General features: G+C 41.2%; 2 protein-coding genes and 1 long non-coding RNA gene across 3 annotated transcripts in view; 2 read left to right on the top strand and 1 right to left on the bottom strand.

Annotated features, from left to right (window-relative positions):
- LOC146525257 (protein kinase C-binding protein NELL1-like) overlaps positions 1-25,296 on the bottom strand; it is a 788,406-nt gene that overhangs the window by 192,737 nt on the left and 570,373 nt on the right. The gene's annotated exons all lie outside the window — the stretch shown is intronic.
- Positions 12,843-18,885, top strand: LOC146525267 (N-acetyllactosaminide alpha-1,3-galactosyltransferase-like). Its single transcript, XM_085159373.1, has 5 exons — positions 12,843-14,451; positions 14,956-15,021; positions 15,143-15,232; positions 15,827-15,964; positions 17,206-18,885. Exons 1-5 carry the CDS (start codon positions 14,423-14,425, stop codon positions 17,888-17,890), a joined length of 1,008 nt encoding a protein of 335 aa, XP_085015499.1. The 5' UTR covers positions 12,843-14,422; the 3' UTR covers positions 17,891-18,885.
- LOC146525266 (uncharacterized) lies at positions 18,986-22,393 on the top strand. The gene is made up of 2 exons (XR_014874074.1): positions 18,986-20,682; positions 20,786-22,393. It is a non-coding gene; the product is annotated as an uncharacterized LOC146525266 (long non-coding RNA).

Here is a 25,296-nt window from a genome sequence, read left to right as displayed (position 1 = left end):
GCTGGTTTTTAGTTTGTTTTTTGTCTTTTTGGAAGCAGACACAGTCTCTATGGAGATGGGTTTTTGGGGGGGTAGCAGGAGGAGAGAAGCTGCAGAGAGGCGTGTAAGACTGCAACTCTGCTTCCTGGTCCCAACTCTGGATAGTCATGTTTTGAGGGGTTTAATAAATTTGTCGATATTTCTAGAAATGAGAGCTGCTCCATCCAAAGTGGGATGGATGCCATCTCTCCTAACAAGACCAGGTTTCCTCCAGAAGGTTTGCCAATTATCTATGAAGCCCACATCGTTTCTGGGACACCACTCAGACAGCCAGCAATTTAAGGAGAACATGCGGCTAAACATGTCACTCCTGGTCTGATTGGGGAGGGGACCAGAGAAAACTACAGAGTCCGACATTGTTTTGGCAAAGTTACACACCGATTCAATATTGATTTTAGTGACCTCCGATTGGCGTAACCGGGTGTCATTACTGCCGACGTGAATTATGATTTTATTGAATTTACGTTTACCCTTAGCCAGCAGTTTTAAATTTCCTTCAATGTCGCCTGCTCTGGCCCCTGGAAGACAATTGACTATGGTTGCCGGTGTCTCTAGCTTCACATGTCTGAGAACAGAATCACCAATTACCAGAGTTTGACCCCCGGCGGGTGTGTCACCGAGTGGGGAAAAACAGTTAGACACATGAACGGGTTGGTGGTGTACCTGGGGCTTCTGTTTAGGACTACGCTTCCTCCTCACCGTTACCCAGCCTTTCCCCAGCTGCTTGGGGTCTGCCGGGGAACAGCTAGCGGGGCCTACGCTATCTTCGGCTGCACCAGCTACAGGGGCCTGGCTAGCTAAGGGTGAGAGCAGGGTGCAAAGCCGAGTCTCCAATTCAGTAATCCTGGCCTCCAGAGCTGCAAATATGCTACATTTGTTACAGATATCATTACTGCTAAAGGAGGCCGAGGAGTAACTAAACATCTGACACAATGAGCAAGAAAGTGCAGAAGGGACAGGTGAAGTAGCCATGGTGCTAACGGGTCGGCTACGAGCTAAGCTAGCGAAACAGTACAGAGACAGTGAGTGAATACTATAAATTAGGTAGTGAGTACACAGAAAGTGTGCTTCGGATGAAGCACGTGAAGATTATACTGTGAAAAAAGAATGTATTTAAAAGTTGTTAATTAAACTGCTAAGCAAATAAGCTACTCAGAAACACCACTGTGTTTGAGCAGGAAGCGATACTATACCACAGAGCGAGCGAACACCAAGTGACAGCCAGTGACAGATTACTGTCACTGCCGGTGACATTTCAACAATGTCACCGGCAGTTGAAAAAACTCATTCAGAAGGAACACTGGTCCCAGATATAGAAAGATACTGCTTTGGTTGGAGAGCCAAAAGAGGATACTCCCCTTCATGGTCATCCCACCACATCAAAGGATCCTCAGAAAGTGGAACAGGTTCAATTTCCCTGTATTGATTCACTTCTTCCTTTGCCTTTTGAGTTGGTGTGTTTTCTGTGGCGAAACATTAATGCAGAGTCCTTTGACCTATTAATTGGAGGGGCATAATCCACTTCAACATTACCAAGTGAGATGTTAGGGGCAGTTTCCTCATATCTGTCACCATCAGACTCTTGCTGTAGAAAAATGAAAACTTTATTGATAAAGAAATTACTATTTATATTCAAACTTGAGTAGTACAAAAGAACAATAATTTTTTTTCTGCTTCTGTAACTCACAATAGCTGTGTCCGCGTTCTCCAAACCTGCTGCTTCCATCACCAACTGAGAGAATGTGTTGTTACAGGCAGAGATGGGCAGTAACGCGTTACAAGTAACGTGTTACTGTAATCCGATTACTTTTTTCAAGTAACAAGTAAAGTTGCAAAAAAGGTTATTAGATTACTGTTACTTTCCTGTAAGCACGCTGCATTACTGCGTTACTACTGTGTTACTACTGCGTTACTTTTACAGAGAAAAAACCCCTTAACTTCCGAGCAAGTACCGAGTACGCTACCAAGGAATGGGAAATTCACAGACAAACTGCGGATTCTTCCACTGACGCTGCGGCACACCTGCACCAGGGCAAACATCCGCCTGCTATACAGGTGAAAATAGAGCAACAAGACTGCTGAGTCTTTGATTTTATTTATTTTCTGCTGTGTTTCACTTGCATTCATTAGAAAGACTGAGTGTGAACACAAAAAATATTTTATTTTATGTGCAGGAATGTGCAGAAAATAGGTTTAAATGTTAAACAAATTTCTTCCAATCAGAGAATGTTGCATATAATTTAATTTTTGCTTGATGCATAAAGTTAAAAGATTAAAACTAGTAAAACACGTTTTAAAAAGAGACTTTTCCATTGGATTACTTTTTGTATGATGGATTATGCAGAAAAAGTATAATTGGGCTGAAAGATCTACTGATTACTTTTTTCAAGTAACTTGACCAACACTGGTTACAGGCCTCTTTGGAAAAGAATGGCAGGGCAGAGAAGATCCAGGGTGGTGGGGAAACACTCACTCACGGTCCTTTTCAGTCAATCCGTGGTAACCACTGCACTCAGTCCAAAAATCCACCCTGTGCTTCATTCACACACTCTCGCTCATCTGGGTCTGGGAATCAGTCCAGGGAGGTCTGTACAAAGGAGACAGAGAACAAGCAAGCCAGGAGATCTCGGGGAAAAAACAACAGAGAAGATCCGGGGCTACTAACTGTAGAGAGTACAATGATCCACCGAAGACCAACACACCTCCTAGGTCTTAAATACTGCCTGGGGTAATCAGCTGGGATAAGCAACAGGTGAGTAAGGCGTAGGGGTTGAATCCAGGATGACACAGATATCTGTGACTGGAGTCCCAAAGCATTAGATATGGCTTTGTAACCCTTTGTAACCCAGCTGTTTTTTGAATCGTTGCATGCTGCGTTGCCATTTGAGATCTCTTAGCCTGCGTCCGTTTGTTATACAGATCCTATTTATGTGATTTCTTGATTCAACAGTTCTGGCTGTAATCAGACCTTGGTGTGGCAATGAAACTGAACTCAGCTATGTAAAATTATTTCCTAATATTTAAGATTCAAATGTTTGTTTCTTCACTGGTTGTCTTTTACCTGCTTCCACATGTTTTTAATTGATTTCTTAGATTTACATGAAAGATTTTGCATTTGCTCATGTATCCCATTTTACATTATTAGTATAAAATTTGCATTATGAGGCAAACAGCAGCTGGTGACGTGCAGTGTCTTACACAGAAAGCAAAGCTATAAATAGTAGCTGCCCTCTGAGTATTCCTAACTTGCTCACCTGTTGCCATGTGCATCCAGGCCTTCGGTCACCTGACTTCCCTAGCTGTTACAGATAGGACTTGCATACATGTCGCTGATGCCTCAGTCTGAACTGGCTACACTTTTGTTGATTGGTCTTACTCATTTTTTTTGTAGAGATCACCTCTGGATTATTTCCATGAAGCCTTCCATCAATTGCTGGTATGTTTTTACTTTGTGTTGTGTATTTATTATTTTACTTGGTAGTAAACAAGGGAGTTTATAGGTTATAGCTGCAGAAGCCTCCTATTGGCCTCTTTGTTAACAAATTGATGATGCTGTTTGAACTAGAGATGGACCGATCCGATATTGCGTATCGGTATTGGTCCGATACTGACGTAAATTACTGGATCGGATATCGGAGAGAAATAAAAAATTTAATCCGATCCATTAAATATCAAAAAACCACCTCACAAAACTTGCGACACGGCGTAACTCGGCTCATAACCATAGCATGTGGGAGCAGTGTGTGTCACGTGATAGAGCGGCTGTGTGTATTTGTAGCCTCGCTACCAAACCAGCATTTCATCTCCGAGAAAGTTATCCCAGAGAGAAGTAAAGCAAGTGCGTAAGTTCATCTCTGAATATTTGTAAAGCATTCCCACATTAAGCTTAACAACCGATATATGGAGCGACTGCCTCTTCTCTCTCTCTCTCCTGCTGCTACTTCAGTCGTGAAACTGATTAATGATCAGCATATCGGCTTTTCTGTCGCGAGTCCATCTTCCATCTGCCACTGAAGGTGCTCAAGAACTTCTACTCCTGCACCATCGAGAGCGTCCTGACGGCAAACATCTGCAGCTGGTTTGGGAACAGCACCAAGCAGGACAGACGAGATCTGCAAAGAGTGGTGCGCTCAGCCGAACGCATCATTCAATCAGAGCTCCCTGACCTGCTGTCCATCTACACCAAGCGGTGCAAGTCCAAAGCTAGGAAGGTTATGATGGACCTCTCCCATCCCAACATACTCTGGGAAGCACTTCCGCTCCCTTAAGGCCAAAACGGAGAGAATGAGGAGGAGCTTCTTCCCCCAGGCTATTCGGGCCCTGAACCAGGTGTAGGACTGGACTCTCCCACACACATCACTATAAGACTGGACTCTCACACACATCACATCACCACACGCACCACCACACATTTCCTATAATTTATAATCTTTATAATCTCTTTCTGCTGTTTGCACATTTTTTACTGTAAATTCCTAAGTTAATTTGTAAATTTTGTAGTAACCTGTAAATTGTAAATACTGTAAAACTTTTTTTCTGTCATTTAATGGTCGGGCATTGTACAGCTACAAGCATTTCACCCCCATGTCATACTGTGTATGGTTGTGTGTGTGTGACAAATAAAATTTGAATTTGAATTTGAATTTGAGTCCGTCTCTCTTCTTTGTTTTTGGCCCACTTCGTGCCAGAAAGAGGAAACCAGCGGCTGAACAACAGCAGCACGTTTAAGCTTGATAAGCTGTTGTTAGAATTTATTTAATATTTCTTTCTACACCAGGATCCTTTTCTACGTAGCTGACGGCTGGTAACTGTGCAGGGGAGGATTTAGCAAAGTTTAGCCAGGGGGGCCGATAGGGCATGAACAGGGAAAAGGGGGCACAAAGACATGCTTTTCTTTCTTATTCTCATTTAAAATGTCGAGCTTTTAATAAATAATTATCTGAATCTTACACCCAAAGTTTTAATCTTATGTAAAATGTATAGAAGTCCATTACTGTATATAGTAACTGTTAAGTCTAACATACCCTAGTAAGCTATACTACTTTTTCCTTTGGGAAGATGCCATCTGTGCAGTCTGCAGTTCTGTTGAAGAAAGATGTTGAATCTATTTAATATTTCTTGAAAAATAATTTATTTCTGTGCTTTTTTTTTCCACACTGCATCAAATTAAAGTTGATTACGTCAATTAAGCATCATGAGGTGGAGGGTGGGGGGTGGTTCCCTATTTTTTTTGCTGGGAGTTTGCAACCCTATTAGTTAGGTTGCTTAATATTTCTGCTAAGTACTCTTTAAAATACCAGAATAGGAAGGATGGAGCAGGTTTATTAGATTGATCAGTATTGCTGAACTATGAAATATTTTGGGTGCAGTGTATTTTTTACATACAGGTATAACATAATAGCTTTAGTGTTGTTGTTTATTTAAACTTGAGTATGAACTTATACAAAATGCAGCAATATATTTAAAAAAAAAGTTTTATTGATTAAAAACACACTATATCGGATTCATATCGGTATTGGCAGATATCCAAATTTATGATATTGGTATCAGTATCGGACATAAAAAAGTGGTATCGTGCCATCTCTAGTTTGAACTGTACATAACTTTGATTTGTTACAATCTTAGCCTTACTGCTGTTACGGCCCTAACTGGGCCTCCTGAAACTGCCCTTGTGTGGGTGTGGTGTCTTTTCTCCGCCTCCTCCTCTCTCTGCCCCTGCCTTCTCTTTTAGGACACACCTGCTGCTCATCTGGCCTCGTTTACCACCAATTACCCTCAGAGGTGATATAAGCTGGAGAAGAGCAGTGTGGATGTGGGAGAGGCTTCTGGTGGATTTCCTCTGTGCTGGTCAGTGTGTGAGTCTGGTCTAGGCAGGGAAAAGGCCTGCTGTGCGTGCGTGGCTCTTTGTGAGTAGCTCTTAACTGAGCAGTGGTTTTGCTTAAATGACGGCAGCCTCCATTATTTTGTTTGGCCTGCCTGGTTATTGCTAAGAGCAGCGTTGCTGTCTTTTTCTGTTGAAGCCTTATAGTTGTTTTTTTTGTTGAAGTGGTCACCATCTCTTTGGGTTGGCCTGTCTGATTTATCATTAAAGCAGCGTTGCTGTCTCTTTTTGTTGTTACTGTTTGTATGAATATTGAGTTAATTGATTATAATAAAGATATATTTTGTGTTAACTACCTCTGCCTGGCGTTCTTTTCATTTCAACCCGGATCCAACTGTTACTGTCCCCCACTCTCTTCGCCTAGCTTTCATGTGGGGACGTAACAAAGTGGGGGCTCGTCCGGGATCGGAATGAAAGGAATTGAGTTGATTACGAGTGTAAACAGGTGTTTGTGTGTTGTGTGAGGGTCATTTGACTAGCTGTTTCTCTCCCCGGCTAGCACAGGGGAGTGTCTAGCTGTCTTCCTTCGGACACTCATTTTTTGTTTTGCCTTTGTTATTTTTGGAGCAAACCCAGGTGGGGATTAATTCTCTGTTGGGTGTAGGCTTTTCGGTGCCTTTGGCACTTGATGATTTGCCTTTAAAGTGGCCTCGAGCCTGGTACGCTCCAGAAGCTAGGTCAGGCTAAATTCTGAGTAGGCAGGACTGGGGGGAGTGTGGGTAGAATTTTAGTTAATGGTTGACTTGACACAACACATTTTAGTTCGTCTGTTTTGCGTTTCATGGCCACTTTTGATATTGCTGGGTTTACGGCAAAGCCGTCACTTGCCCTGCTGGATGTTTGTAGGAAGAGGGATCTGCATGAGGTGGCAACATGTTACAGGATCAGTGTCTCCGCTGGTCTACGCAAAGTGGAGCTGAAGGCCGCTCTGGTGTCTGGGTTGTTGTAGAAGGGGGTGGTTGTAATGCATGAACCCCCGAGCACACCCGGTCCGGCTGGACCAAGTGCAGCGCCTCATGTTCCAAGCCAGGTCGTAGAACCGCCAGTGTCTACACCTGTGGGCCAGGGGCTGCCCGAGGTCGGGCCAATGACGCTGCCCCGTTTTGATCCACTCTCCACCCAGTCATCAGAGGGTTCTAAGCAGGATGCTAGGCTCAAAGTCCGTCTGGCTCGTCTCCAGCTGGAAAAGGAGGAGCGTGAGAGAGAGTTCCAGCCGAGAAGGGAGTTAGAGCTTAGGCGTTTGGACGGGGAACTGGCTAGGGCTAGGGAGGTTGAGCTGAAGAAGGTGGAGGTGGAGACTAAGGTCAAGCTGCGACAGCTGGAACTCCAGCAGGCCTCCTCCCCTCCTGTGGTGGCCTCGCTGTCACAGACAGTTACAGTTTAATGTAGGAATGAATAGTCGTTTGGTCCCTGTATTTCGTGACACTGAGGTGGAGATTTATTTTGAATCATTTGAGCGAATAGCGACAGCCTTGCGTTGGCCGCAGGATGCGTGGACCATCCTGCTGCAGTGCAAGCTGGTGGGCAAGGCACAGGAAGTTTGTTCCTCGTTGTCCGCTGAGTGCAGTTTGGATTACGACAAACTGAAAAGTGCCATCCTGTTAGCCTACGGACTGGTCCCCGAGGCTTATAGGCAGCGGTTTCGGGGGTTGAAAAAGATGCAGAGTCAATCCTTCCTGGATTTCGCGAGGGAAAGAGTGCCCTCTTTGACCGATGGTGTATGGCCTGTAAAGCTGCAGACCTAGTTTCGGTATGGGAGTTAATTCTCATTGAGGAATTTAAAAACTGCATCTCCGAGTGGATGGCAGTGTATCTGAATGAACAGAAAGTCTCCACTTTGCAGCAGCCCCCGACACTGGCTGACGAGTTTGCACTCGTCCATAAAGCCAGTATCGTTAAGCAAGAGCGACGCGACACACTAGCGAAGGCTAGCGGTGCTAGTGGTGTGCAAGGCACAAGGGGGGAGGTGCCTGTGCCTTGTCCCAGGTCAGACCGGAAATGTTTTTACTGTTTTAAATCTGGCCATTTAATAGCAAATTGTAAGGCCTACAAACGGAAACGGTCGGTGACAGGGGATTTCTTAAAATCACCCCGCAATTCTTCAGCTGAGACACTTGAGTTAGAAAACACAAACACTGCAGTTGTCTTTACTCGCGAGGACAAGTGACAGAGCTCTCCTACACGTAAGAGACACTCACGGACTTGTGCTCTGTCACTGTCTACTGTTCTTTATTTATACAAGAGAAATGAATACATTCGTTCAGTGACATGAGCATGTGTGTATGTGATTGTGTGTGTGTGTGTGCGTGTGTGCAAGGTCAGAACTGCTTGTTCAATTTCTTACTATCGCTGTACAAAGATTCAGATACAAATATCAGAACACGTTTCATAAAGAACAATCAGTTCTAAACAAGGAAAAGGTCATCATGCAGTATTCTGTCATCAATAAACTTATATCACTAAAAGCTTATACTGACTACTCAGTACAATTTTCTATTGACAGTCGGTCTCGAGGGCTAGGATTGTGCCAGCTAAGAATGCTAATACAGGCATGGTGGCAAGAGCCAAAAAAAGGCTGTTTTTTCTGCCACAAACCTGGCCACCTGATTGCTCACTGTTCAAAAGCCAATTCAAAGCAAAATTGATCTGCTTTCAAAAGAGTGAACTGTGGTTCACAAACAGACAAGGTTGCCAGTCCTAGGCAACAATTGGAGCATAATTGCTCAGTGGTGTCATTTGGTGAATGTCAGAGGTGAATTTTGAGCTGCCACCTGTTGATCATCGTCCACATGACCTGCAGTGTGACACATTGTGTACGACACAAACATTCAAACCTGCACCTCGGGCTAACCAGCATGCCTTTCGCCATGACATAGCGAAGAAGCGTCAGAGAAGTGTTGCTATAAGGCCTTCTAGCTGCCTGACGGGTTCTCCATATGTGATGGCTCAAAAAACATCTGGCTAGGTTGAGGGACTTGAGCCAACTCCATTCAGTGTTTTCAACCCATCAAAAAGGTCTTGGCAGATTTGGCAGGGTATGCCTAACCGTTATTATGGTGCATGGTAGGTGATAGATTTAAGATTTGTGTAGGACATTCTGTGACAAACCACTGGTTTGTGTTTATGGGAGGGGGTGTTACGGCCCTAGCTGGGCCTCCTGAAACTGCCCTTGTGTGGGTGTGGTGTCTTTTCTCCGCCTCCTCCTCTCTCTGCCCCTGCCTTCTCTTTTAGGACACACCTGCTGCTCATCTGGCCTCGTTTACCACCAATTACCCTCAGAGGTGATATAAGCTGGAGAAGAGCAGTGTGGATGTGGGAGAGGCTTCTGGTGGATTTCCTCTGTGCTGGTCAGTGTGTGAGTCTGGTCTAGGTGGGGAAAAGGCCTGCTGTGTGTGTGACCAGCCCCACCGTGCGTGGCTCTTTGTGAGTAGCTCTTAACTGAGCAGTGGTTTTGCTTAAGTGACGGCGGCCTCCATTATTTTGTTTGGCCTGCCTGGTTATTGCTAAGAGCAGCATTGCTGTCTTTTTCTGTTGAAGCCTTATAGTTGTTTTCTTTGTTGAAGTGGTCACCATCTCTTTGGGTTGGCCTGTCTGATTTATCATTAAAGCAGCGTTGCTGTCTCTTTTTGTTGTTACTGTTTGTATGAATATTGAGTTAATTGATTACAATAAAGATATATTTTGTGTTAACTACCTCTGCCTGGCGTTCTTTTCATTTCAACCCGGATCCAACTGTTACTGTCCCCCACCCTCTTCGCTAGCTTTCATGTGGGGACGTAACACTGCTATTATTGTGTTTTGCTGTTGATGCTGATTGTATGATGCATTACAGGAATTGTGGGTCTGAGTGGGCGGCTGATACCTTCATGTTGAGGCCGCTACTGCTTCTCTGGGCTATACTTTACTACTTTGGATTTATTATTTTTGCTTCTTGTCTTTTCTTTTTTCTCTTTTTTGTAAGCAAACATCTTGTAACCTTTAGATTACATACATGGACCTATACACGGCTGCGTCTTAGAATGTGTGCAGCGCGGTCAGAAAGGCAAATCAGAGCTACAGGGAAAAACTAGAGTCACAGCTACAACAGTGCAACTCTAGGAGCCTGTGGAAGGGACTGCAGACAATAACGGACTACAAACAACCAGCTTCTTCAATGAAGAATGCCGACGCTTCACTGGCTGTTGAGCTGAACACGTTTTATGCTCGCTTCGACGCTGCAGCAATTAAAACAACAAAAGTCTGCACGTGCACGGAGTGCACCAGTGAAAACGATGCCTTCATCATCACAGAGCATGCTGTGAGGAAAGCTTTCAGGAGAGTGAACACCATGAGGGCAGCAGGACTAGATGCAATCCCTGGTCGAGTCCTGAGACCCTGCGCTGACCAGCTAGCACTGGTGTTCACGGAGATCTTCAACCTCTCCCTGGCCCAAGCAGTGATTCCCACATGCTTCAAAGAGTCCATCATTGTCCCTGTCCCAAATAAACAACAGCCCGCTTGCCACAATGATTACCGCCAACTAGCACTGACTTCAATTGTGATGAAGTGTTTTGAAAGACTGATGGGAGATCACATCAGACGGCCACATACTGTGGTCGGTCAGTGAGTTAGTCCAGGATCCAGGTAGTGAGGTGATGGTCCACTCCAGAGTTCTCCAGCTTGTCCTTCAGAACCGAGGGAAGAATAGTGTTGAAGGCACTGGAGAAATGAAAGAACATGATTCTCACAGTGCTTCCAGCAGTCTCCAGGTGAGCGAGGGAACGATGTAGGAGGTGAATGACGGCATCATCCGCTCCAATGCCAGGCTGGTAGGCAAACTGAAGTGGGTCCAGTGATGAGCTCACCAGGCGCCGAAGCTGAGCCAGGACCAACCGCTCCAGGGTCTTCATCAGGTGGGATGTCAGAGCCACCAGCCTGTAGCTGTTGAGGTCCTTGGGGCATGAAGTCTTTGGCACTGGTACAACACAGGAGGTTTTCCAGAGCTGTGGGACTCTTCCCAGCCTCAGGCTCAGGTTGAAGAGGTGCTCCATCACACCACACAGTTGGTCCGCGCAGGACCTGACGACCCTCGAGCTGATGCCATCTGGGCCCGCTGCCTTCTTGCCATTAATCCTCCTCAGTTCCCTCCTAACCTGGGTGGTTGAGAGAGACAGGCTGGAGCCTTGTGTTGAGTGTGTATTGGATGCTGTTGTTGGGGGTGGGGAGGAGTGAACAGGGTGAATAGAGGAGGTGTGAAGTGTCTGAGGTGTCAGAGGTGGAACAGCAGCAGTGGGGGTGGGTGAGTCTGCAGCCGATGTTGGAGACTGCCTCATGGCTGAATCAAATCTGTTGAAAAAATTATTCAGTGCATTTGCCCACCTCACATCCCTCTCCGTTCTGATGTTTGTGGCCTGAGATGGTTCTGAGACCACTCCAGACTTCACCAGTGTTGTTTTGCTGAAGCTGGTTCTCCATCTTTTGCCTGTAGCTATCCTTTCCATTCCTTATCAGTCCCCTCAACTCACTCTGCACCCTTTTCAACTCCTCTTTGTCTTTGGATTTAAAGGCCCTCCTCTTCTGCTTGAGGACAGCTTTAATTTCTGGGGTAATCCAAGGTTTGTTGTTGGAAAAACACCGTACAGTCCTGGTAGGTACGGTGTTATCCACACAGAAATTAATATAGTCAGTAATGCATGTAGTAAGGCTGTCGATGTCCTCTCCGTGGTCGTCACAGATCACCTCCCACACAGTCGCCTCAAAACAATCCTTAAGGAAAAACACTCAGTAACAGCCATCAAATGCACTGTAGTTTCAGCACAGCAGACATCCACAGGGTCATATTTTTAAGTAAACAAGTTTAAGGTCTTTGGGACACTGCTTCTCTCTTTTTGCTAAGTCACCTCTGGCCTTGTTGTCTCAGCAGGGGCTGTATGCTATATGCTGTAAGCCTAGTTGTGATTGTCAAACTGAGCGTAACGACCTTTCCCTACAGAAACAAAACAGGGTGTGTCAACAGCTTTTATTTGTTCAGAAAAATACTCTCCCCAAATCTGTTGCCCGTGAGCACAACAAAGGAAAAGAGGAGTCCAGTCAAACCAGTTTTATTTTCTGTTAACAATGACCTCTTGTTCAGTAAAATACTCCCCTCATAAGTCTGTTGCCTGTAAGCAGCACAGGATTGTGTGTGTGTGTGTGTGTGTGTGTGTGTGTGTGTGTGTGTGTGGGGGGGGGGGGGGGGGGGGGTTAGGTTACCATAAAACAAAGAGAAGGTACGACCTATTTTTTAGTATGTATGCCATTGTGTTTTTGTTGGCAATTTTCCTGCAAAGAAAAATGAGGTAATCTATCTTTTAAAATGGAGCATTTTATTCTTTTTCTACTTAACCGATTCAAGGTGAGTATATTATTAGAATTAAAATGAACAGACATGATGAAAAATAGATATTTGCAAAATTCTGCCTAAATATGTATTTTACCTGGTTAATGTGTGTGGCGGGGCGTGGTCTGCAGCACCGCTGCAGGGGAGGCAGATGCACCTGCAATCACTCCTCGTCGCCTTTACGTCTGTGCTATCTATGCTGTTGTGTTGGTGTGTGTCAGGCTGTGAGCTGCAAGGAGTTTTTATACAGTTAAATCGAGGTGTTGGATATATCTGTCAATCCAGGTAAGTTTACTTTTTACTTTACTTTCCTACAAGTGAACACGTACAAATTAACTCTGCCAAAAATAATAATAATAATAATGTAAATAAAATTAAAAAATAAAATGTACTCCTGACTCCTCATTAGATTTCTACATAAAAGAGTTGTCACTCACCTACTCTGTGACTTATATAGTAACAAATTTTATCTGTGGAAAAAATGTAGAAAACGTAAAATGAATTAATAGTATTAAATTATATACATTTTAATTCTAATAATATGCTCACCTTGAATCGGTTAAGTAGAAAAAGAATAAAATGCTCCATTTTAAAAGATAGATTACCTCATTTTTCTTTTCTTGTATTATTATTTAGTTCACAGCAGTTAGTAGGTATTTCATCCTGTTCTTCTTGTAGTGGAAACAACACTTGTGATACTGTAGTTTTTGTAGTTTGGGGCCCTCTGGAGATAAGTCCAATTTAAATAGTAATCCTTCACAATCCTTTGGTGAATTTTCACATTTTATGCATTATAAATACTGAGTGTGGTTCAACTGGCAACCATGTATGAATTTTGTTTAAATTTTAAGCATGGAAGATTTAGACTACAGTACAAATTTTTTGTTATTTTCATCATTAACACTAACACAGGTTTGTGGCCAGGAATCTAATGGTAAATGGTTGCTGTCTCTCAAGAGGTACAAATAAAACTGGTTTTACTGGACTTATGCATTCAACTGAGTTACACAATGGCACCAGAGATAATGTAAAAAAATATATACATATGTATGTTCCCCATACAGGTTGTACCAGTTTAAGACACTCCATTTTGTGCTCCCTGTCTTTTTTCTTTTTATTAATTGGAAAAACTTTTTTTTTTTGAGCATGTCGATGAAATTTCTTGAGAACCCACAGTCATTATCAAATCTATGGAAAGTTCATAGAAGGGGCCAACTGAACCTTCAGGATTTGAAAACTGTTTGTGTAGAAGAATCAGCTAAAATCACACTTGATGCATGTGACTAGTTTCTCCATACAAGAGGTGTGTTGAAGCTGTCATCACCAGCAAAGGATTTTGTATGAAATATTAAAAACAGGCAGCACGGTGGCACGGTGGTTAGCACTGTTGCCGCACAGCAAGAAGGTCCTGAGTTCAATTCCAACATCAGGCCGGGGTCTTTCTGTGTGGAGTTTGCATGTTCTCCCCGTGTTTGCGTGGGTTCTCTCCGGGTACTCCGGCTTCCTCCCACCGTCCAAAGACATGCAGCTTGTGGGGATAGGTTAATTGAAAAATCCAAATTGCCATTAGGTGTGAATGTGCGAGTGAATGTGAGTGCGAATGGTTGTCTGTCCCTGTGTGTTGGCCCTGCGACAGACTGGCGACCTGTCCAGGGTGTACCCCGCCTCTCGCCCTATGACAGCTGGGATAGGCTCCAGCGCCCCCCGCGACCCTGAAAAGGATAAGCGGAAGCGAATGGATGGATGGATATTAAAAACATTTCTGTAAACATATTCGATACTTGACTGGTCTTTCAGTTCTCATTATTACGCAATTTTTATGGACAGCTATGGGTTGATTTATTTGAATGTGTTGATTCGATGGGTTGCTACCAACATGCCAGTAGCACCTTTAGAAATACTTTTAGTTAGAAAATTGGTGATGTGTTCAATACTCATTTCACCTTCTGTATGCTACACTATACTGTCACTCAGTTCTAAAGCTACTTCCCACCAATGTCCATCTGCCTTAATTAAGATAGACTTTATTACTTTACTTTATTTATCCCAAGGTTGGTCTGACTATTTTTTTTCTTTTCAATAAGGTCTAATTCTGTCAACCAGCCCTCCCTTTCTCCTGCATCAGAACGCTGCTTAAGTGGAAAATGACAGGGTTGTTTTCCCTAACAATGAGGTAGGAGCGTGGGCCAAGATGGTGGTGCTGGTGGTAGGAGTGTGTGTGTGTGTGTGTCCAGTTTACAGAAACTGGATTTTGAATTGTGAGTTGACAACAAACGAGACTCTTCCATTGTAATCAGAAGAGGATTGATTTCACTTTGCCTGATTCTATTTTATACAAACTTGTATCAAGTGAAGGAGAGAGCATTTCTAGAAATCTTTCTAACTTATTGTTTTCCTTACCTTGTTGTTTTATCTGTAGGTATAAAAAAAACATAAAAATAACCATAATGTCCCCAATTGATTTTAGACTTTCTGGACAACATTTTGGCTGCCACCATGTCAGTGTTTTGGAGACAGACGTTATTACTACCTACTAGCCCACTAGTTTATCTGCTAATTGATGCTAAATATTGGTATACCTGTCAAAGGAAAAACAATGAAGTGAGGCCCAAACTTTATTTGATTTATTTAGAATTATTTCTAATATATATATATTTTTTTAATTAATTTCTCTAAGTAAAAATGACGGAATCCTCTGCTGTCTGCTGTTGGTCCTCCTCGGTTCTACTTCCTTATATACAAGGTATGTATTAAGGCACTATTTTCAAAAGCATATTGATACGTAATATCTATATGATGTAGCAACCTTTTCAAACAATTAATTTTGTTGTTATGTCTTGTGGTGCTTATTTTTCCGGTATCAGATATTTAAGGAACACTATCCTAATGATAAAATTGCATACTGAACGAGAACCAAGCCACCGCATTAATTTGGATGACACACTTAACTTTGGGTAAGAGATATTCAAAATTTGGACACCATTGTCTGGTAATTATAATGTCCCATACTTGTATTTGATTTTTAAGATGTTGTTTTTAGTAGAATAAACACATACAGCTTGTGCACACAATTTAGGAAACTTCTGCATCAAAGTACAGTTAAAATAAAATATTTTTGGAGGTTAATGTTACAATAGCACTTGTGACAAGCAGACAGTAACCAAATTTGAAAGTGTGTTAAAAAAAGAAGAAAGAAAAACCAGAGCGACATGATTAAAGAAGCATTTACATAATAAAACACAAACTATAGAATAAAATAACCTGCTTGGGAGTGTTCATAAGTAAGATTTTTTCACTCTCAATAAAGGAAAAAAAAGCAAAAAGAAACACTGGAAGAACAGTCTTTAGAGAGTTTCATGATTAAAAACAGTCAAAACACTGATAACAGCTGTACAATACTGTTACAAATGAATTAACATCTCTGGTGAACTGTAAATTCAAGTTGTTTTTAGTTCCTCATATTCATTAGCACAAGGGACATGTTCCTGAATTAATTTAAACCAGAATATATAGATTGTGTTTTAATTTGTTTTGTTCTTTTAATCCAGGGCCAGACCAGCAGTTCAGACATCAACATCTTGGAATGCTCCTATCATCTGGGAGGGAATGTTTGAACCAAATCTTTTTGATCAAAAGCACATAGGAGAAAAGTCATCAGTGGCCCTTACTGTGTTTGCTGTGGGACGGTCGGTTCCTCCATAAAAACTGTATTCCTTGGCTATTATACAGTGGTGCCTTCTAGTTAATAGAATTTAATAGAATGAATAAGAAATGTAGGCATACCTATGCCTGAATCAGTTCAACATGGCGAATTTAAACTGTAAATTCACTAGCCCACATAAGTAATCATGAGGTGGTAACTCTAGTTTTAGTTTATGGGGGAAAATATGCCTTATACCCCTGCAAAAGGGTTGCAAATGCATACGATAAGATCCACAAGCACAAAAAAATGTTTACAAATGTGTACATGGATTTCCGTGTAACTTTTGAGGAGTCACAAATATGTGCTCCAATTCATGCACAAATACAAAGAAATTTGACCAAACTGTTTTGAAATCCAGACATCTAAGCCTGAATAAATTTGTGCACATACATCTACGGTTATTATTCCATCCATCCATCCATTCGCTACCGCTTATCCTTTTCAGGGTCGCGGGGGGTGCTGGAGCCAATCCCAGCTGTCATAGGGCAAGAGGCGGGGTACACCCTGGACAGGTCGCCAGTTTGTCGCAGGGCTAACACACAAGGACAGACAACCATTCATACACACATTCACTCGCACATTCACACCGAGTGGCAATTTGGATTATCCAATTAACCTATCCCCACAAGCTGCATGTCTTTGGACGGTGGGAGGAAGCCGGAGTACCCGGAGGGAACCCACGCAAACACGGGGAGAACATGCAAACTCCACACAGAAAGACCCCGGCCTGATGGTGGAATTGAATTCAGGACCTTCTTGCTGTGCGGCAACAGTGCTAACCACCGTGCCACCGTGCTGCATTATAGTCATGTCTAGGTCTTTTCTTGCTTTCTTGCATGTGTTGCACAGTTAGACACAAAGACACCTCCAGGCATGCACCCTTCATTTAAGTCTTTGTTCTGGAAATAGAGAAATCACACATATGACTAAGATCTTCTGCAAATTTGCCTCCTTTGTTGCTTTTTATTTTATTTTTTTTAGCTTTTAAAAATGTAATTGGTAATTAGTATCTGGAGTAGTTGGCCTTTATGACCCATAACCAATAAACACCAGCTTGCCTTGCTGTTTGTTGGGTGTGGACGATTGAACCTTGGCTCAGATTGAAATAATGACTTTTGGTGCATCAAAGATAGTGAAGAAATATACACACAGGATGGGTTTTGTATTGTTTTGCAATAATTTACAAATAAAAAAATCATTTGTTTTTCTCTGTCTCTCATTAAGGTACCTGGATGCCTACCTCAAGACTTTCCTCATCTCAGCAGAACAACATTTTATGTTGGGATTACCAGTGACGTATTATGTGTTTACAGACTTACCAGACAAAGTACCAAACATCACACTTGCTTCTCACAGAAACATAAAGGTTATCCAGGTGGGAAAGCACACCAGGTGGCAAGACATTTCTATGATGCGAATGAGGACAATATCAGAAGCTATAGAGTCAGAGATCCGTCACAGATTTCATTATGTCTTCTGTTTTGATGTGGATCAGGAGTTTAAGGGGAGATTTGGGTCTGAGGCACTGGGTGATTCTGTGGCTTTGCTCCATGCCCACTTTTATAAATTACCAAAAGCCTGGTTTACCTACGACAGAAACCCCAAATCTAAAGCCTTCATGGAAACTGGAGATTTCTACTACCATGCTGCTATCTTTGGAGGAACGTGGCAAAATGTAAAGCATTTGGTAGATGCCTGTTATCTGGCTATCATGGAGGATAAAATAAATGATGTGGAGGCTCTGTGGCACGATGAGAGCCATCTAAACAAGTACTTTTGGTTTCATAAACCAAGCAGGCTGCTGTCTCCAGAGTACTGCTGGGACCAGAGCATTTGGGACAAGCAGGATATACTTGTCACCCGCCTAGTGTGGGCACCAAAACATTATGACACACTTCGTACTGGCTAGATCGAAAATCAAAGTTTGAATTATTTTATAAGCAAGGGGCTAGCTTGTTAAACGTATATATAGGCTTATTTTATGTTGGATTATTTGACAAGTGTGCTAGTAGAATAGCTCGTCTTCCTTTTCTGAAAACTCATCTAATCCAGTTAGGTAAATCTAAATGCTTAGGCTTGGAGGACTGTTGTTCCTTTTTGTAATTATGTTGCAATATTATATATTATTTTGTAAATATTTTAGGTTGTGACTAAATCTGGAGACTTTAATTATAGCTTGGTGGCTAACAAAGGTGAAAATTCTGCTTATGTACTAAAATCTTAAAATACCATAAAGAGAAGCATATCCTCTGACCAGTAGGTTTTTGTGGAATATTTATGGTGTCAAGAAGACAGACAGAAGTGAATTAAAATCCAACTTTCGTGGGTGTAATGTAACAAAGAGTGCAGTGACAGAGATTTATGCATGTGCTTTTGCTGATAGTTATTTTTGCTTTAATCAAATCATGAATCTAATCAAAATATGATCAAGAGGTAATCATTTAAAAACAAATTGATTTTATTATGCATGGGCAATCAGAAGAAGTAATTTTTGGGTGTATTGTGATTGATAAATACTGAAGTTGTGAACTTCAGTATTTTATATTTATTTATTTATTTATTTATTTATTTATTTACTGATATAAGGAGAGAAAGCAAATTCTAAGTTACAATGAAGTAATCAGAATTGAAAACTGTATGTGAAGTACAAAGAGCAATGTATTTCTAATCAAGATGATAAGAAGATGATAAGAAATCAGTCTAATATTATGCAAACTGAAGTGAAATTATGTTGAATAAATGTGACAATTGTAATAAAGTAACTTTTACTACAGAGATAAAGTGAGGCAGAGAAAGAACACTGAGATGTGCTCAATATCAAATGGTTGGACTGACAAAGCACTGGATGATGGCCATGACTAGTAATATACCTGCACTTTTTTTTGCCCCCCCCCCACCCCCACCCCCACACACACATCCACTTCCCCTTTTCCCCTCACCACTTCCCCTTTCCCTAATATACCTATACTTTTTTTGCCCCCCCCCCCCCCCCCCCCCCCCCCCCCCCCCCCCCCCACTTCAGTTCAGGGGTCATATGAGTGTTTAATAGTGTTTTCTTTAATGAAACCATTATGTGTTTTAATTAAACTCTTTTTAAAGGATTGTATAGGTCTCAGAGCTCTGTTATTTAGACATAGATGATTTAATTTAACTAGTTTAGGGGTATTTTAACTAGTTAGGAGCATTTTGCTTTTTCTTTAGTGCTCTGAAACACACAGAGGTTAATAGTTTCAAACAGAGTGCCACAAATAACAGGTATCCCTTTAGAAATAAACAGTGATAATTCTAAAAACCTTGTATTCCCACAGGGCATTTAATTTAACTAGTTTAGGAAGATTTCACTTTTCTAATAGTAGTTTTAAACAGAGTACCACAAACAACATGTATCCCTTTAGAAATACACTGTGATACTTCTAAAAGCGCATATTCACACCTAGCCACACTAGCACTGTATCAACCCCCAATGTTCCTTTAATGCAACCAGCCCTATAATTATCTACTAGGCACAAACACACTGCAACAGTAAGACTTGTTGATTACACATAGATGATTTAACTACTTTTTTCTTTAGCGCTCCAAAAAGACACAGAGGCTAATAGTTTTAAATAGAGCACCACACACAACAGGTATTCCTTTAGAAATAAACTTTCTTGTGTTACTTCTAAAAACTACAGATTCTTAACTTTGCAACAGTTAGACAGAGGGGGTTACAGTTAGGCCCCCAACAGTCAGCAAAACAAGTCATAAAACAATAAAAGAGGCTCCCTTATCAAGAGCATCCCAGCACACATCTCAACTGTAGTTCCATTACAAACAGTTTCCTTTATCTTTTCTTATCATGTCAGAGGCCAACTGAAACCAAGTCCACCTATATAAAAACACCCCATCAGACACACAGTATTTTCCTCAGCACTTCACAACTGCCGCAAGGTATAGCGTTTTAACTTATACTTTTTTCGGATCCCAGACACAGTGGTGCGAGGTAGTTAGCACACAGTTTGGACATGTAGAAAACATCATTTGTTTGGAACACATCAGCAGAGAGGTAGAATTCATAGCTGTTCATAAGAGTTTAATTTAATCAAACCTCATTTTACGGATCTAAGTGGCTCCTCATCACTAGCCAATTCACCATTTTATTTAAATATCTGAATTTTCGTAATGAGGATCCAAGCGGGACACAGAGGCTGCAAGTTTTAACACACCAGAATGCAAATATAAATAAAAGCCTGACTATCCTGAGAGCCTAGCTGCAGCGACACCTTTCTTTCACACGGATTCCTGGATGTGCGTTGGAGCCGACTTTGCTACCCGCACAGAGCGTTTCTGCCAGTCGGGCGCTGCTTATACAGTCGAGAAAAGCAACAATACAGCGTGTTTCTCTGCTCCAAGAAATCCAAGGGCCTTTCACACAGTAAGCATGTCTGTTATACCCAGCGCATAAATGTCTCTGTGTTAGCACTGATTATTCAAACCCTGTTTAAAATGTGACACATATGTTATCCAAAAACATTTCCGCTAAATTTGCAAAGTTACTGATTTTAAAATTGTAATTTTTGAATTTTTAATTGCATGACAAACATACGATAGACTCTTGAGCATATTTATATAGCTAAATTCACAATGGTATAACCGTGCTAAATAAAAGAGGCCCAAGCACCAAAGCACTCTAATGCAAGCCTCTAAACTGTATCTTGATAAGTACATTCAATTCAATTCAATTCAATTTTATTTATATAGCGCCAAATCACAACAAAAGTCGCCTCAAGGCGACTTTCATGTACCTCTTCCTGTAGAGGAAGAGGTACATGAAGCGTACCTCTTCCTCTACAGCTGAAAACAGTCTGTATCCATGCTTTGAGGATCTGCTGAATTGTTTTTAATGGCACTTTTTTTGATTAACTGCAAATGATGATGAATTTCTCTTTATTGTAGAAACTGTCCCTAAGCTATTGTTGCTCATACTTACTGAGTTCCCTAGCTACTTCCTTACTAAGTCAGTAAACTTTTTGAAAAGGAAGCTGTTGTAGATTTAAAGAAACATCTTAATTGAAGCAAAGGCAAAAAATTGGAATGAATTTTATGTGACTGTTCATATTAAAGCCAACAACAAGTGAAAATCCAAAAACAGCTCCAATCCTTTGTATTAATGATCTCCCTCTGTGTGTGTGTGTGTGTGTGTGTGAGTGTGTGTGTGTGTGAGTGTGTGTGCCCTCACAGAAGGAAGGTCACGACAGGAGCTTTTTCAAACGCATTTTCAATCAGTTTTTTTACAAGAAGTGTAGCTCATACAATGGTATAAATGTATTCTTTGCGATACTTTATAAATATGAACCTCTAAAGATTTTGAGTTCGTGCAAATTGTGAATCAAGAATCGAAATATTTGTGTCACAATGATTTCTATAAAAGCATTTTGTTTATGGGGATAATGTGACAAATCTTTTGTGACCCTATTAATGATCAATGGTAATTGAAGAGGAAGCTTGAACCCTGGCTCAGGACATTTTCATGACAAGTGTCAGCGCAGACATGTGCTAACGAGAGAACATGTTTTATCATCATAAAGACTGTGATATGAAGCATTGTTAAAGTATCACTTCAGTAATGTTGACTCATGTTTTTTAATAATGACTTTAAAACACTAAACACTAATTTCTGTGGTTTATTTTAAGTTTACAGAATATAACATGTGGTAAGACGACGAGTTTTACTTCTCACCGTCCGTGTTATGTGTATCTATTTATCATGTATGCTACTTTGCTCTGTGGACTGTAAAATGTTTCATTGTGTTAATGAAATAAACCAGACTTTCACTGTCTGCATCTTTTACTGTTTTTTCTGCTTTTGTTCACTCCAAGTTTGACAAAACCTACAGGTATCCAGAGTTAACTCGCTAACAAATGTGGAGCAGTCACAGTGTATTTAGCTGCTTTTTCCCTGAACACAACCAACTGAGAGCAATGTTGAGCCTGTTCCAAAATTTGAATGTACATGTGTTGAAGGTGCGGGTCTTGTTGAATTATTAAACAGACTTTCTTTAATTTTTCGAGCCACAAAAACAACAACTTTTAATTTTCTTCTGCTTGAGTATCGGCCTCGGGTAGCTCTACTTATCATTGCTGAGTCAGTTGTCTGTTTGTGCTACTTTTTCAAGGAGCAGTGGATTATTGGTAAGGGTGACTTTATGTGTTTAGTTAGTTAAGTGGAAGTACTGTGGAAAGTTTTACCTTACATACATAGGGCTGACAGCACAGCTTCTGAGGTAACTGTTTACACAATGTTATATTCTATCCACAAGTTCTTTGCAATTTTACATTGATAAACATTATCCTTAACACATTTGGTCCACATAAAGTACTATGGCCATCACACTGTCATTTAGAATTGTTTAAATAACTTGTGTCTTAAATCCTTCCATCAAACAGAAAATAAAAAAAGTCGCATGGTTCACTTTTATATCACAAAATGTTAGAAATATAACTTGTTCATAACAAACTGAAAGGTTGGGAGTTTAAAATGCAAACCAATGGAAGCAGAAGTAGAAGACTATAATGTCACAGAGCACATAGTGTCTATTATTGTGTAGACATGTATAAATAAGAGTTTAATAAAGACGCTTAATTTCTTGAGAAATAAACAGGTGGAGTGATCTTCATCAAAAGTGGATGTTGCATCTGTGGCTGTCAGGGTTCCTGGGTCATCAACCCAGTGCTTTCAGTTTTGTTCATGTTCAGTTTATTTTGCCACTGCCTGTTTCACTTCCTGTTTGTTCCCCGTGTCAGCTTGTGTCATTAGTCAGATTATGTTCAGCCCTGTACTCACCTGTTTCCAATCATTGCCATCATTCAACCTGTGTATTTAAGTTCCTCGGTTTCACCAGTTCTTTGTCGTGTCATTGATGTTACGTTGTCGTTTGTTCAGTCAGTCCGTCCGTCCGTCAGTCAGTCCTTCATTCATTCATTCAGTCGTCCAGCCAGCCAGCCAGCCAGCCATTTCCTACCTCTGTTCTGTTTGTTCACTCCATCGCAATAAACATCAACCTTCACCTAACTATCCACGAGTCCTGCGTTTGGGTCACTTCCTCGCCTCCACTCAGCAACCCCTGACAGTGGCTAAACCACTGTACCCAAAAAACTTTAAAAATCTACTGTGTGTGAGGCTGTGTAAGTAAAGCTTGTCCTTCACACCCGCGTGTAACAAACATTTGTTGGGGGTTGTGGATTTGGCACGTCAGCATTGTGAAAGTGGGGAAACATGCGTCTGGCAGTGCATAAGATTTCTGCTTACAACTTAGAATCTCAGTTCTAAATGAAATTCAGATGATTTTTTTTTAAGTATGGCTAATGTATTATTTGACTTCTAAGACACACACACACACACACACACACACACACACACACACACACACACACACACACCAACAACAACACAGAGGAGAAGAAGAGGGGGTAGTTTTACTATGCATCATAAAAACGCAATCATTCATCTTCCAACTGTATCTTTCTGTTCTGGCTTTAGAATCATAGGTTGTTTGCTCAGCCGTACTTTGGGAGTCATACTGTTGTGATACTGGGGAGAAAAGGGTAAGGTTTGAGAGACTAAACCATTACACACAAAACTTGAAAAACCTAAAGAGTGTGTGAGACTGCTAGCTGTGTTGTTCAGCAATAAACTCATCTACAAATGTGTTAGTAAAGAAACTGCAAACTATAAAAGGAATCTGGATTTAAATAGAACATAGTAGTGATGGAATAAGTGCAGGAAACACTAGTATTAGGTGTCTATGGAACAAATCTCCTTCAACGTTCAAATGACCAAAGTGAGGACTACAGGCGTTTCTCTCAGTTGGTTGTGTTCAGGGAAAAAGCAGCTAAATACACTGTGACTGCTCCACATTGTTAGCGAGTTAACTCTGGATATCTGTAGGTTTTGTCAAACTTGGAGTGAACAAAAGCAGAAAAAGCAGTAAAAGATGCAGACAGTGAAAGTCTGGTTTATTTCATTAACACAATGAAACATTTTACAGTCCACAGAGCAAAGTAGCATACATGATAAATAGATACACATAACACGGACGGTGAGAAGTAAAACTCGTCGTCTTACCACATGTTATATTCTGTAAACTTAAAATAAACCACAGAAATTAGTGTTTAGTGTTTTAAAGTCATTATTAAAAAACATGAGTCAACATTACTGAAGTGACACTTTAACAATGCTTCATATCACAGTCTTTATGATGATAAAACATGTTCTCTCGTTAGCACATGTCTGCGCTGACACTTGTCATGAAAATGTCCTGAGCCAGGGTTCAAGCTTCCTCTTCAATTACCATTGATCATTAATAGGGTCACAAAAGATTTGTCACATTATCCCCATAAACAAAATGCTTTTATAGAAATCATTGTGACACAAATATTTAGATTCTTGTTTCACAATTTGCACAAACTCAAAATCTTTAGAGTTTCATATTTATAAAGTATCGCAAAGAATACATTTATACCATTGTATGAGCTACACTTCTTGTAAAAAATAAACTGATTGATAATGCGTTTGAGAAAACCTCCTGCTGTGACCTTCCTTCTGTGAGGGCACACACACTCACACACACACACACACACACACACACACACACACACACTTGTTGAATGCTTGGTGGTTAATTGTCTGATCAATGTTCTAATCTGTTCTAGTAGTTATAATTCTACAAGCATAAAATAAACCGTGAAACAGATCAAACCAAATATAAAAACAATTATAAGGAACTTAATGTACCTAATGTTTTTACATTACATATATTCTTTGGTTTTGTTAAGGTACGACTTAACAAGCTACAAATTTATAATATATAAAGAAAATGAACCATAAAATGTGTATATGTTTTTAGTCTGAAAACAAATGCTAACTAAGAGAAGACAACCTCAAAATCTAATTTTCAACTGACATTTGGGAACTGTTTCTCTATGGCAGGGGTCCCCAATCCCAGTTCACGAAGGCCGGTGTCCCTGCAGGTTTTAGATGTGTCCTTGATCCATCACAGCTGATGGATAAAGGACAACATGTCTTGAAGTTCTCCAGAGGCCTGGTAATGAACTAATCATGTGATTCAGGTGTGTTGACCCAGGGTGAATTCTAAAACCTGCAGGGACACCAGCCCTTGTGGACTGGGATTTGTGGACCCCCGCTCTATAGGGAGGGAGATGGCGAAAGCTGTGCTTCAGAGAGAGAACCATAAATTCTCTCATGACTCAATCCTGGGTTTCGGTACTGCTGTAAACGATGCACGACAGAGCCGACCACATGTTTGCACTTTTTGT

This window comes from Neolamprologus multifasciatus, chromosome 1 (assembly GCF_963576455.1).
Source record: "Neolamprologus multifasciatus chromosome 1, fNeoMul1.2, whole genome shotgun sequence".
Classification (NCBI taxonomy): Eukaryota; Metazoa; Chordata; class Actinopteri; order Cichliformes; family Cichlidae; genus Neolamprologus; species Neolamprologus multifasciatus.
This window is presented reverse-complemented; position numbering and strand designations above follow the sequence as displayed.

What these genes read in the sequence shown, in the direction of transcription:
- LOC146525267 (XM_085159373.1), top strand. Translation starts at nt 14,423, where the DNA reads ATGACAGGGTTGTTTTCCCTAACAATGAG. An exon ending in TTGTTTTCCCTAACAATGAG is followed by an intron (nt 14,452 to 14,955) that starts GTAGGAGCGTGG and finishes AATTTCTCTAAG; the next exon opens with TAAAAATGACGGAATCCTCT. An exon ending in TCTACTTCCTTATATACAAG is followed by an intron (nt 15,022 to 15,142) that starts GTATGTATTAAG and finishes TTCCGGTATCAG; the next exon opens with ATATTTAAGGAACACTATCC.